This window comes from Myxocyprinus asiaticus, chromosome 48 (genome assembly GCF_019703515.2).
Source record: "Myxocyprinus asiaticus isolate MX2 ecotype Aquarium Trade chromosome 48, UBuf_Myxa_2, whole genome shotgun sequence".
Classification (NCBI taxonomy): Eukaryota; Metazoa; Chordata; class Actinopteri; order Cypriniformes; family Catostomidae; genus Myxocyprinus; species Myxocyprinus asiaticus.
In genome coordinates, this window is record NC_059391.1 from 2260475 (window position 1) to 2277525 (window position 17051).

General features: G+C 42.9%; 1 protein-coding gene across 1 annotated transcript in view; it reads left to right on the forward strand.

Moving 5' to 3' along the window:
* Positions 1-12419, forward strand: part of ano5a (anoctamin 5a) — a 98176-nt gene extending 85757 nt beyond the window's left edge. Inside the window, exon 20 of the mRNA XM_051692039.1 lies at positions 11783-12419. Within this exon, the coding sequence (XP_051547999.1) occupies positions 11783-12028 (246 nt within the window). The 3' untranslated portion in view covers positions 12029-12419. The remainder of the gene's footprint in view (positions 1-11782) is intronic.
* The last annotated feature ends 4632 nt before the right edge of the window (positions 12420-17051 follow it).

The window sequence follows — 17051 nt, forward strand, 5'->3', positions numbered from 1 at the left end:
TTATCATTATGATTTAAAAAGGAGCCAAACAACTATGTGATAATAAATGGCTTCATATGATCTCTATCCTTAAATAAAAGACAGTTTTTTTGCATGATCAGTCATATTTTCAAAATCAGTGCCAAAATTTCACAATTTCTGCCAGGGTATGCAAACTTTTGAGCACAACTGTATATATATATATATATATATATATATATATATATATATATATATATATATATATAGTTGCAATTGAAATTATTCAACACCCTAAGACAGTAAGGATTTACAAAGGTAAGCTTTTCTGATGACCCAGAATTTTTAAACTTTACATCTATATCAGTTGAGTGACACATTCAAAGTCATAGTGTGAATATATAACCTAATATTTCTAAATAGCAGGATTTTTTAAAAATACAGCCATGTCATAATTATTCAACCCCTATTGCATGTAGCTTAAATATGTAAGGCTACACAAGTAATTGTTTTAAAACAAAATTAAGTCATCAGTCTGCAATGGCACTTATTTAAGTTTTAAAATGTAAGTTTAGCGTTGTAAGAAAACATTTATTTATATGAAAAAAATGCAATTAAAAATAAGCTGTCTCAAAAGCTAATAGAGGAGATTATTTCATTACACAAGAAAGGTCATGGCTAAAAGTACATTTCCAAGGCACTTCAATTTCCAATAGACAAAGTTGGCAGCACCATTCATACATTTTTTTAAATATGGTACAACAGCAACCTTCTTGGGGTGTGGAAGAAAGCAAAACTTCAGCAAGGGAAATGTTGACTTGAATATTCAAGAAGTAATTAGGAAAGACCTGTGGAGTCCTGGAAGAAGGTTTTATAGATGTATGACACCAAACTGAAAATGATTTTTAGATCCATCGGTCAGACGTCTGGAGTAAGATGACAAGGTGATGACAAGAACGACACCATCCCCACAGTCAAGCATGGAGGTGGGTCAGTCCTGTTATGGGGTGTTTTGCGGCTGCAGGAAATGGCTATCCTGACTCTGTGACTGACACCATGGATTCTTTCAGGTATCAGGCCATTTTGGCATGAAAAATGTGATGCCTTCAGTGTGTAAATTCAGTGATCACTGGACTTTCCAGCAAAACAATAACACCAAGAATACATCCAAGTTGTCCAAAATCTGGTTCAGGGGTAGGTTGTGGAATGTCCTTAAATGGCCCTTTCAATCCATCATCAAAATCCCATTGCAAACCTTTGTTGGGATTTCAAGGAAGCAGTGGCAGCACAGAAACCAAAGAATGTCAATGAGCTGGAAGCGTTTGCTCATGAGAAATGTGTAAAAATTTTAATAGAGAGGTGTCCGAAGCCTGAGAGCACTTACCTGAACCATTTATTTGATGTTATTAAGGATAAAGGATGCTCCACAAATGATTGACTTTGGGGGTTGAATATTTTTGACATGGCATTTGTGGAGAGAATTAGTTATTTTTTATTTTAGAATTTGGGTAAACTGAACCCTTTGTTCTCAAAATCACTCAAATGTGTATTAAAAACTTACTTTGACTCTTTACTGAGGTTTTAGTTGATGTGTTTTAATTCACATCACCAGAATGTATTGCTGGTCAGGGGGGTTGAATAATTTTGATTGCAACTGATATATATATATATATATATATATATATATATATATATATATATATATATATATATTAATAATAAATCAAACTATATAGTTGTAAGTCCAAATATATACTTGTGAATCCTAATATATTGTTGTAAATAAAAATATATAGTTGCAAATCCATCCATCCATCCATCCATCCATATTCGACCACTTATCTGGGACCGGGTCGTGGTGGCAGCAGACTAAGCAAAGTAGCTCATTCGTCCTTTTCCCCAGCCACATCCTTCAGCTCATCCTGGAGGATCCTGAGGCATTCCCAGGCCAGCCGAGAGATATAATCCCTCCAGCGTGTTCTGGGTCTTCCCCTGGACCTCCTCCCAGTTGGACATGCCCGAAACACCTCCGCAGGAAGGCGTCCAGGAGGCATCCTAATCAGATGCCCGAACCACCTCAACTGGCTCCTTTCAACGTGGAGGAGCAGTGGTTCTACTCCGAGCCCCTCTTGGATGTCAGAGCTTCGCACCCTGTCCCTTAGGGTGAGCCCTGACACCCTACAAAGAAATCAAATTTCGGCCACTTGTATTCGCAATCTTATTCTTTCATTCACTACCAAAAGCTCATGACCATAGGTGAGGTTTGGAATGTACAGACTGGTAAATTAAGAGCTTTGCCTTCAGGCTTAGCTCCTTTTTCACAACTACGGTCCAGTACAGCAACAACATTACTGTAGACGCTGCACCAATCCGCATGTCGATCTCATGCTCCAACTTTCCCTCACTCATGAACAAGACCCCAAGATACTTGAACTCCACTTGGGACAGCTGCTCTCTCCCTACCTGAAGAGAGCAATCTACTCTTTTCCAGCAGAGAACCATGGCCTCAGACTTGGAGGTGCTGACCCACATCCCAACTGCTTCACACTCGGCCGCAAACCTCCCAAGTGCACACTGGAGGTCACAGCATGAAGATGCCAACAGGACCACATCATCTGCATTTAGCAGGGATGCAATCCTGAGACCCCCAAACTGGACAGACTCCACACCTCGGCTGTGCCTTGAGATCCTACGCATGAATATTACAAACAGGATCAGTGACAAGGGACAGCCCTCTCGGAGTCCAACGGCCACTGTGAACAAATTTGACTTAATGCCGAGGATGCGGACACAGCTCTCACAATGGTTAAACAGGGACGAATGGCACGCACTAGCAGCCCTGGTACCCCATACTCCCACAGCGTCCCCCACAGGACATCCTGGGGGACATGATCGTATGCCTTCTCGAAGTCCACAAAACACATGTAAACTGGATGAGCAAACTCCAATGCCCCCTCTTGGACCCACACTAAGGTAAAGAGCTGACCCACTGTAACACAACTGGGACAGAATCCGCATTGTTCCTCCTCAATCTGAGGTTCGACAATCGGCTGGAGTCTCCTCTTATACACCCTGACATAAGCTTTCCCAAGTAGGCTGAGAAGTGATCCCTCGATAGTTGGGACACACTCTCCGGTCCCCCTTCTTAAAAATGGGAACCACCACACTTGTCTGCCAATCCCTAGGTACCACCCCAGATGTCCACGCAATGCTGAAAAGGCATGTCAGCCATGATAGCCCAACAACATCCAGGGCCTTCAGCATCTCAGGTCAAATCTCTTCCACCCCTGGCGTCTTGCCACTTCGGAGCTCTTTGACTACCTCAGTGACCTCTGCCAGAGAAATGGGTGTCAACCCCCCCAAGTCCTCTGTCCCTGCCTCCTCCAGCCTTTGGCTTGCTCACTGGGTTTCTAAACACAATTATTATTTAATTACTTATTTTTAAACACAATTCACAATCGTATTTATCAAACTACACAATGATGACTCTAAGACATTATAGATAATACAGTTTCATTTTCTGTTAATGCATGATTTTCTGTAAAGCTGCTTTGAAACGATGTGTGTTGTGAAAGGCGCTATACAAATAAAAATGACTTGACTTCACAGAGTGAGTGTTAGTCAGGTTTAGGAGTTCCTCAAAGTGTTCCTTCCACTGCTCAACTATATCGGCAAGTGAGGTCAACAGTTCCCTGCCCCAGCCAACAACAGCCTGGACAAAACCCTGCTTTCCACATATGAGCAGTCTTACGGTTTGCCAGAACCTCTTTGAGGCTGACAAAAACTCTTTCTCCATGGCCTCCCCAAACTCCTCCCACACCCGGGTTTTCACTTCTACAACTGCTGCCCCTACAGTCCTTCTGGCCTGCTGGGACCTGTCAGCCGAGTCTGGAGTTCCACAGGCTAACTAATCCAGAAAAGACTCCTTCAGCCTGATGGCTTTCTTTACCGCAGGTGTCCACCAGTGGGATCTAGGATTGCCACCCTGACAGGCACCAACAACCCTCCAGCCACAGATCACAGTGGTCGCCTCTGTGATGGAGGACTTAAACAGGGTCCACTCAGACTTCATGTCTCTAGCCTCCTCCGTGATGAGGGAGAAGCTCCTCCTTAGGTGGTGATTAAAAGTCTTGTGGACAGGGGTCTCTCCCAAAGGTTTCCAGTTCACCCTCACAATCCGTTTGGGTTTACCAGGTCTATCTAGCAGTTTCCCCTGCCATCTGATCCAACACACCACCAGGTGGTGATCGGTTGACAGCTCAGCTCCTCTCTTCACCCGAGTGTCCAGAACATACTGCCGCAAGTCTGATGATATAACAATAAAGTTGATCCTTGACCTTTGGCCTAAGGTGGTCTGGTACCAGGTACACTTATGAACAACCTTATGTCTGAACATGGTGTTTGTTATGTCCAATCCATGACTAGCACAGAAGCCCAATAACAGAACACCATTCGGGTTCAGATCAGGCAGGCCGTTCCTCCCAATCACTCCCCTCCAGGTATCTCCATCATTGCCAGCATGGGCATTGAAGTCACCCAGTAGAACTATGGAGTCTCCAGCTGGCACCCCCTCCAAATAAATCCTGAATATAAAAATGTAATTCTGAATATATAGTTATAAATCTGAAAATATAAATCCTGAATATATACAGTTGAAGTCAGAAGTATGCATACACTTAGGTTGAAGTCATTAAAACTCATTCTTTAACCACTCCACAGATATCATATTAGCAAACTATAGTTTTGGCAAATCAAAACTTTAAGCCTTTAAGCAGCTTGGAAAATTCCAGAAAATGATATCAAGCCTTTAGGCAATTAGCCAGTTAGCTTCTGATAGAATTGGAGGTGTACCTGTGGATGTATTTTAAGGCCTACCTTCAAATTCAATGCATCTTTGCTTGACATCATGGGAAAAACAAAAGAAATCAGCCAAGACCTCAGAAAAAAAATGTATGGACCTCTAAAAGCCTTGTTCATCCTTGGGAGCAATTTCCAAATGCCTGAAGGTACCACGTTCATCTGTATAAAAATAGTATGCAAGTATGAACACCATGGGACCACGCAGCCATTATACCGCTCAGGAAGGAGATGCATTCTGTCTCATAGAGATGAACAGTTTGGTGAGAAAAGTGCAAATCAATCCCAGATCAACAGCAAAGGACCTTGTGAAGATGCTAGAGGAAACAGGTAGACAAGTATCTATTTCCACAATAAAATGTGTCCTATATCAACATAACCTGAAAGGCTGTTCAGCAAGGAAGCCACTGCTCCAAAATCACCATAAAAAAGCCAGACTACAGTTTGCAAGTGCACATGGGGACAAAGATATTACCTTTTGGAGAAATGTCCTCTGGTCTGATGAAACAAAAATTGAACTGTTTGGCCATAATGACCATCGTTATGTTAGCTTGCGAGCTGAAGAACACCATTTCAACCGTGAAGCATGGGGGTGGCAGCATCATGTTGTGGGGGTGCTTTGCTGCAGGAGGGACTGGTGCACTTCACAAAATAGATAGCATCATGAGGAAGGAAAATTATGTGGATATATTGAAGCAACATCTCAAGACATCAGTCATGAAGTTAAAGCTCGGTCATAAATTGGTCTTACAAATGGACAATGACCCCAAGCATACCTCAAAAGTTGTGGAAAAATGGCTCAAGGACAACAAGGTCAAGGCATGGGAGTGGCCATCACAAAGCCCTGACCTCAATCCGATATAAGATTTGTTGGCAGAACTGAAAAAGCATGTGCGAGCAAGGAGGCCTACAAACCTGATTCTGTCTGGAGGAATGGGACAAAATTCCAGCAACATATTGTGAGAAGCTTGTGGAAGGCTACCCAAAACTTTTGACCCAAGTTAAACAGTTTAAAGGCAATGCTACCAAATACTAACAACGTGTATGTAAACTTCTGACCCACTGGGAATGTGATGAAAGAAATAAAAGCTGAAAAAAATCATTCTCTCTACAATTTTATTCTGACATTTCAGGAATTGTGAAAAACGTCTTGGCTACTGTCGTAACCTCCATTCCCTGATGGAGGGAACGAGACGTTGTGTCGATGTAGTTGAAGTCAGAAGTTTACATACACCTTAGTCAAATACATTTAAACTCAGTTCCCCTTCTGTCACTCACTCGACATTGTGTCTATGTAGTGACACAAGGGGTCGCCCTTGGGAGCCCCAAACACCTCAGATCTTTGAGAAAAGGCCAATGAGAATTGGCGAATGGAATTTGCATGCCACTCCCCCGGACATACGGGTATGAAAGGAGCTGGCTCGCAACCACTCATTCAGGTTTTGTGCCGAGGAGACGAGACGGGGTCCCGGCCATTACAGCATTGTGGCAGGGGGGACACAACGTCTCGTTCCCTCTATCAGGGAATGGAGGTTACAACAGTAACTGAGATGTTGCCCTTCTGTCACTCACTCAATGTTGTGTCGATGTAGTGACACTAGGGGTCCCTATATGAAATGCCACAACTAGCTGAACAATGTTACGTGGACTGCTGGTGCAGGTGCAAGCAAGCTGCTGCGTGTGTAGTAGCAGGTGAACCGGTCTGCACGTAGCCTCCCCCAGCGCCCCAAAAAACGTAATATAGTTCCCCACATCCCTAGGGAATATCTAGTATGGAAGCAGACCGCACCAACCGTGGCCTTTTCTCTCTATGTTTTCTCTCCACCGAGTATTCAGTTATTCAACTGGGGCCATTTTAACGCTCAATATATGCGCCGGGGAAGGTGTTCTATTCCAATCCTATTCTTTCAGGGGGAAAAGACCCCGCAGAGACCACATTCTGCCCGGAGGGGAGGTAACATGGCAAGCACATCATGTGGGCTCAGAGCCGCACATGGAAGTGGCGCAGTGGTAGGTCCTGCCTGAAATGGGAGGAGCTCTACAAACATGGCGACCGGGACAGAGAGGGCTCTGTCGAAGGGAGACGCAGGTCTGCTGTCGGGGAGACTGTACTGCAGAAAATACATCACAGGGGGTTACCGGAGTAACCGGCACCTGTGGAGCACCTACCTCAGTAAGGGCATATTAGCACACATACCAGTTCCGGCTGTGAATTCCTCCACTGAATTCACAAGCCACAGGGCTAGGGAAGAAGGACATCCAGGGTTCACGGGTTCGTGAACTCGCATGGGAAAAGAAGCGCACATCTTCGCCTCTTTGGAGGGGAAAGGCGCTATAAGCAAGCGATACACCCGGCCAGCTGTCCGTATTCCTGAACTTACCTGTTCGTACCTGACAGAACACGGGACGAAACTGGCTCAACCTGGAGATTGTAAAATCTCGCAAAGGTATTGGGTGTCGCCCAGCCCGCTGCCCTGCAGATGTCTGCTAGAGAGGTGCCATGGGCCAGTGCCCACAAGGATGCCAGACTCCTTGTGGAGTGTGCTCGTATTCCCGAAGGGGTGGGCATGGCCTTGGCCTGGTATGCCATAACGATGGCATCCACAATCCAGTGGGAAAGCCTCTGTTTGGAGACAGTGTTCCCTTTCCGCTGTCCGCCAAAGCAGTCAAAGAGCTGCTCAGAGCGTCTAAAGCTCTGCATGTGATTCAAGTAGATGCGCAAAGTACACACCGGACACAGCAATGACAGGGCTGGGTCTGCCTCCTCCTGGGGCAGCGCTTGCAGGTTCACCACCTGATCCCTGAAGGGGGTTGTGGGAACCTTGGGCACATAGCCCGGCCTGGGTCTCAGGATTACGTGAGAGTCACCCGGAGGATTCAGCCTCCGGGCGCCTCTCAGGAACCTGATGATCAGGTCGTGCTTCCCTAAAGACTTACCGTCCACTGTAACGTGGTGTGCCGCTATGGCGGCCACTTACACCTTCAAGGTGGAGGGGGACAGCCATTCCTCCAGCCTCTCCTGCAGGAAGGAAAGCACTAATCCGACTGCGCATCTCTGAGGGCCTTCAGCTCGGGAAGAACACCAATTCGCAAACCGACGGCACTTCAGGGTATAAAGCTGCCTCGTGGAGGGAGCTCTGGCCTGAGTGATCGTGTCTACCACTGCTGGTGGTAGGCCACTTAGGGCCAGACGTGGAGGTTCCAGAGGTCTTGGCGCTGGTGCCAGATGGTGCCCCGTCCCTGATAAAGAAGGTCCATCCTCAGAGGAATTCGCCAGGGAGGGGCTGTCGCAAGGAGCGTGAGGTCTGAGAATCAAGTCTGGGTGGGCCAGTGTGGGGCCACGAGGGTGAACTGCTCCTCATTCTCCCTGAACTTGCACAGGGTCTGTGCAAGTAGGCTCACTGGGGGGAACACATACTTGCGCAGCCCCCGGGGCCAGCTGTGTGCCAGCACGTCTGGGCCGAGGGGGGCCCCCGTCAGAGAATACCAGAGCGGGCAGTGGGAGGTTTCTCGGGAGGCAAATAGGTCTACTTATGCTTTGCCGAACCGACTCCAAATCAGCTGGACCACCTGGGGGTGGAGTCTCCACTCTCCCCTGAGTGTCACCTGCCGCGACAGTGTGTCCACTGTGGTGTTGAGGTTGCCCAGGATGTGAGTGGCCTGCAGCAACCTCAGTCGCCACTGACTCCATAGGAGGAGACGGCGGGCGACTTTCGACGTGAGTGTAAGCCGCCTTGGCGATTTATATATGCTACTGTTGCTGTGTTGTCCATCCGGACCATCCCTATGTGCGCACAGCAACTCTCAAGGGTGAGCTAGATCAGCCAGTCGTCGAGGTAGTTGAGTATGCAGATGCCCACTTCCCTTAACGGGGCAAGAGCTGCCTCTGCAACATTCGTGAAGACACAAGGGGACAGGGACAGGCCAAAGGGGAGGACCTTGTACTGATACGCCCGGCCGTTGAAAGCAAACCATAGGAAGGGTCTGTGTCGAGGTAGAACCGAGACGTGAATGTACACGTCCTTTGGTGTCACCGATTTGGGAGATGGGGGCATTGAGAAAGCGAACCTTGTCCACGTCCCTCATCTCGACCAGATTCAGCCACAGGTGGCATTCCTGGACCACGAGAGTGGACATCGCCTGCCCGAGTGCTCGCGCCGTGACCTTCGTCACCCAGCTCCTGCATTACATCGGGATCAGGACTACCTACGTGCAGTTCCTTTAGTGCCTTGGCCTGGTTTACTTGTAGGAGGGCCATGGCATGCAGGGAAGAGGTGGCCTGACCAGTGGTGCTGTAGGCTTTGGCCGTCAGAGACGACGTCGTCCTACACGCCTTGGAAGGGGGTGCCGGGCGATCCCGCCAGGTGGCTGCGCTTTGCGGTCACAGGTGCACCGCAACCGCCTTATCCATCTGAGGGACCTCCGTATACCTGTGGGCCACCCCGCCATCGAGTGTAGTGAGAGCGTATGAGCTGGGAGGTCGGTTTCGGGCAGAAAATGGTGCCCTCCATGACCTCATCAGCTCATCATGCACTTCCGGGAAGAAAGGGTCTGGGGGGGCGTGGCTGTGAGCTGCGAACCAGGAACCAATCATCTAGCCACGAGGGCTCAGGGGAGGGTGGAAGGTTCCACTCCAACCCGACACATGCGTCAGCCCGGGCAAGCATGGCGGTCATCTCGCCATCAGCCTCAGACTGGGCGGGCCGACCCGAAGGTGGCAGCCCAATCGTGTCCTCGGCATCTGACATTGACAGTACGCTCTCTGATGCAGCAATCGAGCACTCATCCCGCTCCGGAGCTCCGAAAGGGACACTAAGCTGGCCCTGGGGCGAGCTGGTCTCCTCTTGGAACTTGCCAGGGGCAAACGAGCGTGCTGGGGAATGGGAGGTCCGCGGGGATTTACCCGGCGGAGCCGCGCCCATTGAAGCCCCCAAATCGCCTCCAGCACCAGCTGGTCCGGCCTTGTACCCAGAGGTAGAAGGCAAGGTGCGGGGGGCGGGGGCGGCTAGAGTGGCTTTCCCCTGGAAAAAGGAAAGCCGCGACCGCAACGTTGCCATGGTCATATTTTCGCAATGAGAACATGAACCATCCACGAACGCTGCCTCAGTGTGATTACGACCCAGACACATGTGAGGCAGCACCCGTGGCCATCAGAAGTGGAGAGATAGCGACCTCATCCAGGAATCACACAAAGATGGAAAGGCATCTTGAAAAAGACGCGTCTTTAAAAAGACGTTCACGTCAATGTGTTTGCTCTAATAGAGAAAATATACTCTTTGCAGGAATATAAACTCTCTCTGCTGTCAAAGCGCCCAGGGGCGTAATCTGCACAGATCTGTGCAGAAGGAGAGAAAAGCCGCTGGAATGCACCGTATATCCAACAGCAAACGCTTCTTGGGAGGTGAATGGACCGGAAGGGATGACAGCTTGCTGACACACAACCGCTCGGCTCCGAAGAAAAATTCTGAATGAGTGGTTGCGAGCCAGCTCCTTTTATACCCGTATGTCTGGGAGAGTGACATGCAAATTCCACTCGCCAAATCTCATTGGCCTTTTCTCAAAGATCTGAGGTGTTTGGGGCTCCCAAGGGCGACCCCTTGTGTCACTACATCGACACAATGTCGAGTGAGTGACAGAAGGGGAACTGAGTTTAAATGTATTTGACTAAGGTGTATGTAAACTTCTGACTTCAACTGTAGTTATGAATCTGAATATAAACATGTAAATCCTGAATACATGGTTATAAATCTGAATATTTAATTGTAAATCCAAATATATAATTATAAATCCTAAATATATAGTTAAATCCTGAAAAAATAAATAAAACTCTGAATATAAGTTATAAAGCTAAATATATAAATGTACATCATTAATATATAGTTGTAAATCAGAAAATATAGTTACAAATCTGAGTAAATAAAAATAAATCCTTTTAATCTGTCTTATTGGTCGCTGATTTTTATTTTTCATCAAGCAAACAAAACATTACCTTCAAAATGAAAAAAGTTGCTTCGACACTGCATGAATTTTGGTGTGAAGGGGTCCATAGCGAGTTATTTTTTTCAATGTTTAAATACTTTCTCATGTTCTAACTTAGGCAGAGACAACTATAAGTGCCATTTTGTACGTTGATTCTACCAAGAAGTATTAACACTGTGTCACTTTCAGCGGGGCCTGGGTAACTCAGTGAGTATTGGCATTGACTACCACACCTGGAGTCACGAGTTCGAATCCAGGGTGTGCTGAGTGACTCCAGCCAGGTCTCCTAAGCAACCAAATTGGCCCGGTTGCTAGGGAGGGTAGAGTCACATGGGGTAACCTCCTCATGGTCACGATTAGTGGTTCTCACTCTTAATGGGGCGCGTGGTAAGATGTGCATGGATTGCGGAGAATAGCATGAGCCTCCACATGCTGTGAGTCTCCACAGTGTCATGTACGGCGAGCCATGTGATAAGATGCACGGATTGACTAACTCAGAAGCAGAGGCAACTGAGACTTGTCTTCCGCCACCCAAATTGAGATGAGTAAGCACGCCACCACGAGGACCTAGGAAGCAGTGGGAATTGGGCATGCCAAAAAATAAAAATAAAAAACACTGTGTCACTTTCAAAACTTAGCTTTTAGTTTGTTTGAGTATCCCATCCAGCCCGACACAGCAACATTGATTCAACCAATGGACTGAGTTAGGTGGGCGGGACAATCTGATTGCGGACCAATGGCAGATGAGTGGAGTGTTCAGAAAACCTGTTTGAAAGACACTATTTTTACCATTCGATTTGGTGACACTAGTGGTGCAGAAATGACATCACTTTTAACATCTTAAATATTTTAACAGGATTAAAATCTGGCAAAAATTCATGCTTGGTGTGAATCTGCCTTTATATGTTTTCTATAATTACATATTTTTGTCACTTATATTAAAATGCTACTAAATTTGTTCTGCAATAAAACTCTTCTCTTCTTGCAGCATGTGGTGTTCGTGGTGAAGTTCTTTGTGGCTTGGTTGATCCCGGACGTGCCGTCAGATGTGAAAGCACGTATAAAGCGTGAGCGTTACCTGATCCAGGAATACCTGCACGACTATGAGCTGGAGAAACTCAAGATCCAGCTGATCCAGAAAGGCCAGAACAGTGAAGAAATAAACAACTGCACGTGTCCGACCACAGCCGCCTCACCTATGAAAATTGAGGTGTTATCAGACTGTCTGGCCTAACACAAGCCCAGACAGATCTCACTGAACCACTACATCATCACCTGAAAGCCAATGAGAAGCTCTCACTCAGTTCATCTCACAAACCACTCGCAATTCACCAGTTCTCACTCGTTCAACACAAAATCATCTGTCGCACGTGGTCTTCCATATATCATGATGATCTTTTCACGCCACATCCATTTTATGGGCTCAGTGGTTTTTCACAATGTTGCCCTTTCAGGATGAGTTTAATAGTTCAGGAAAAATCACTCTGTCATGGTGAATCTTATTAAAACATGTTCTGGTCATATTTCACCCAAATCAAAAGAAAGAAGTTATATAAAAAATATTTTTTTAAAGACAATTAAGCCTGTTTTTGAGACCGCTAAGATGTTTTATTGCATTTATTTTACCGAACTTTTATTTTTTATTTCATTTCGTAACAGTAATGCATCTGGATTTAAATTTAGGTGTTTTTTTGTTTTTTTTTAATTCTCACTATCCTCGATGGTGATTCTCATAAGATTTATACTTACTGTAATTCAGTGTTTCTTCATTGTATTACAGTAAAAAAAAAAAAAAAAAAAATATATATATATATATATATATATATATATATATATATATATATATATATATATATATATACACAGCATAAATTAAAAGCAGTACAATGATTTCTGTCATACAGTATACATTTACTTTTCACCTTTTTTTCCGCTACAGTAATGAGAAATAGTTTTTTTTTATTATTATGGTATTAAGAATTTTGTAAAAGAAAAAAAATTTGAATTACTTAAAATGTGCTTAATTATCATTAAAATAATGTTGCAATGTAAAAAATCTTAAAGAAAAGGACCTGTTTTCAAGATTTTTTTGCAATGTTTGTGGCATTATTTTCATGATAATTAAGCATATTCTCATCAACAATTTACAATAACGTAATGCAAAGAATGTCATTCTCATTAATGTAATGAAAAAAAGGCAATATAAAAATGGTGAAATATTATACTGTTTTTACAGAAACGGACATCTATTTTCTGGACCATATGTAAAAATTACATGAGATTTTTTTGCATTGAGATATTGAGAATTTTTTATGAGAATATTCTCAATTATCATGAAAATAATGTCACAATGCCAAACATCTTAACGGTCCATTCTTTCTGTAGATTTTGGGGTGAAATGTGAAAATTTTCTTGACATATTTTGTGACATTCATCTGTTTCTCAGACTCCTCTTTTTCAGTCATGTGACATCCAAGTGTAAGCTCTCATACAGGGAATTCCTCTCAGACCAAAGTCTTCCAAGAAAAATGAAGTTCCAATCTTCCTTAAATGTATTTATGTGCATTAGGCCAATCTAAAGCTACACGAGTTGAGCTGTAACTCATTTGCTGTCTATGCAGAACGACACTTTCTCCTGTCAAAAACAGTCAAGTCGTCTCACTCTCTCTTATATTAATTTTCTCTGTCTCCTGTTAGACACTACAAACAGTACAGGCTGTTCACATTCTCTAAAAAACACTGTGTCAGTGTCAGACAGCTAAAGTGTCTCGTGAAAACATTTGTGGTTAAGTTTTATACACATTAAGCTTAATTTTAGGATATTTAAGAGGTTTTTTCCCCCATTGTGACATTATTTTCATGACAAATGTGCTTAATTGTCATAAAAAAGGCACTGTATTCTTTATGCGAAAATACAGTGTCAATATTTTCCTTTTTTTTTTTTTATTATATGTTTTATGTATTAAATGTGTTCTGAATACAAGTGTTCAAAAGCTATTAAAACTGTTCTGTTCAAAATGCCTTTAAGTAACCAAAGATTATATGACTTAAAACCATAGTCATCTGTATGAATGTTTTACAATATATATACAGTTGTGCTCAAATTTTGCATTCCCTGGTAGAAATTGTGAAATTTTGGCATTAATTTTGAAAATATGACTGATCATGCAAAAAAAAATATTTTTAACGAGTGTGATCATATGAAGCCATTTATTATCACATAGTTGTTTGGCTCCTTTTTAAATCATAATAATAACAGAAATCACCCAAATGGCCCTGATCAAAAGTTTACATACCCTTGAATGTTTGGCCTTGTTACAGACACACAAGGTGACACACACAGGTCTAAATGGCAATTAAAGGTTCTCTTGATACCAAGCCAAGGTCAGGTAGACCAAGAAAGATTTCAGCCACAACTGCCAGAAGAATTGTTCGGGATACAAAGAAAAACCCACAGGTAACCTCAGGAGAAATACAGGCTGCTCTGGAAAAAGACGGTGTGGTTGTTTCAAGGAGCACAATATGACAATACTTGAACAAAAATGAGCTGCATGGTCGAGTTGCCAGAAAGAAGCCTTTACTGCACCAATGCCACAAAAAAGCCCAGTTACAATATACCCGACAACACCTTGACACGCCTCACAGCTTCTGGCACACTGTAATTTGGAGTGATGAGACCAAATAGAGCTTTATGGTCACAACCATAAGCGCTATGTTTGGAGAGGGATCAACAAGTATTGTGCTCCTTGAAACAACCACACCGTCTTTTTCTAGAGCAGCCTGTATTTCTTCTGGCAGTTGTGGTTGATATCTTTCTTGGTCTACCTGACCTTGGCTTGGTATCAAAAGTTCCCCGAATTTTCCACTTCTTAATAAGTGATTGAACAGTACTGACTGGCATTTTCAAGGCTTTGGATATCTTTTTATATCCTTTTCCATCTTTATAAAGTTCCATTACCTTGTTACGCAGGTCATTTGACAGTTCATTTCCGCTCCCCATGGCTCAGTATCTAGCCTGCTCAGTGCATCCACGTGAGAGCTAACAAACTCATTGACCATTTATACACAGACACTTATTGCAATTTAAAAAGCCACAGGTGTTGGAAATTAATCTTTAATTGCCATTTAAACCTGTGTGTGTCACCTTGTGTGTCTGTAACAAGGCCAAACATTCAAGGGTATGTAAACTTTTGATCAGGGCCATTTGGGTGATTTCTGTTATCATTATGATTTAAAAAGGAGCCAAACAACTATGTGATGATAAATGGCTTCATATGATCACTATCCCTTAAGTAAAAGACAAAATTGATTTTCAAAATCAATGCCAAAATTTCACAATTTCTGCCAGGGTATGCAAACTTTTGAGCACAACTGTATGTAAACAAAAAATAGTTTAAGAATGAGACATTACTATTCAGCTAGAGTTTAAATCATGTACTTCCATACAATGAAATTAATAACATATAGATGGCATGTTGAGGAACATCTATTTTATTTGAGTTGTCACAAAGTCACAAAGTACTATTAGTACATTTTACATTTAGCACATTGTTTTTAATATTTAAAATAATTTAAGACAAGATCTGGCACTAAATTTATTTAGCAGTATTAATTTCACAGCTTGATGCATCACTTACACCGAATCTTTGAGCATATGTCTTATAATTACTTTTTTTTTCTTTTTTTTTTTTTAAGTTTGCTGGAAAGTTAATACAAAATTAAAGAGTAAAGAGTGTATATGCCAAAAAGAGTAGATACATATTTACATATGCACACTACACTTATGATCACTATTTATGAATTTCTTATTACTCTGTGTTCACAGTTTAAGGCAATCTGCACTTTAAACCAAAAAATGATCTGCAGGAAACAATCTTATAGCCAAAGTTCATCCTGTGATATAAATGGCAAAGTGAGAAATTGAGCTCATATCTTTTCCATGTTTCTTTTTTTCTCTAAATATGCAGTCCAGGATGAGTGTTCATTTATACTCCCTTTTCAATGCATGTATTGTGTTGTCTTGGTCAGAGAAGGACAAAGTCACTGTGACTTTGATTTTATGTTTTGCACAAAGCACTTATTGAAGGAGTCATTGTGTCCTTACAATCTCAGTGTTTTGGAAGCAAGACGTGTGCCGTTGAGTGAGTCCACGTTATTTGGAAATAACATACATAGATGCTGACACAAAGCTTGTGCAACATTTTTGGCATGAAATTTGGCTTAAAATAAATGTAAAAAATCTAATGAGGACCAATTAGGATTAGTTGGACACATATATGCTGAGGATGAAGGAATATCTGAGTGTATGTATTTTGCTGTTATTTGTGGCTTGAATATTTCAGTTGGAAATCATGATATTTTGTCTTTAAATGGTTGCTGTTTTTCTCAGTCTCTGGTTCTGATATGAAGAAGTATATTACTATTTCATTATTTAAAGAACTGTTATTCATGAAAATGCATGCTGTTTGAATATTTCACTAGTCATATGTAGCTGGCAATCTGCTGTGCAGAAAGGTGAACAAGATGTCTATAAAACACAGTGCCTGATATTTTAGGTAGATGTTGAAGTTCTTGAATAGTTCTTGATATTAAAACCTTTTATGCCTTATCTATGCAAGTCCTTATCTTTTTTTATTAATTTTATAATTATGCTTGTTAGTATTTGTGTTTTTTTCTTTATGATAATTATTTCTACTTGATTTCATGGCTTTTTATCCTGGTTTTGTTTAGCATGCTTATCTTGGACCTGCATATGAATTTTCTGTACTGCTAATGTACCAGAAATGTACTCAATTTTTCACACTTTAAGCATCCCAATGTCATCCACATTGGCCAATAATCTATTAAATCTAGTTTGTTTTGGTCTTTAATTGTTATTGCTTTGAATTCATATACCACAGTACTAATAAAGCTTTTCATTTTTGTGGTTAATGAAAAGATTGCAGAGCAACGCAAACAGGTGATACTAACCTGATTGATATTTCCTGGCTTTTATTTGCATGATTCCAAAGATTGTGTTTGTGGAAGAGATTGAACCAGGCCCAGCTCCAGCTCTAAGATGTAAGGTGGGCCATGGGACCCTCCAGGTGGTCCAAATAGTTGGAGGGGTGTGTTTTGGTGTGCAGGTCAAAGTAGACCAAGTTTATGATTGGGTGCGTAAGGCTCAACCAAGTCCCGCTGTGGAACCGCCTGGATTGAACCTTTACATTGGGGTTCACGCAACAGCTGAGAAGAACTCACTGGAGATGAATGCAAAC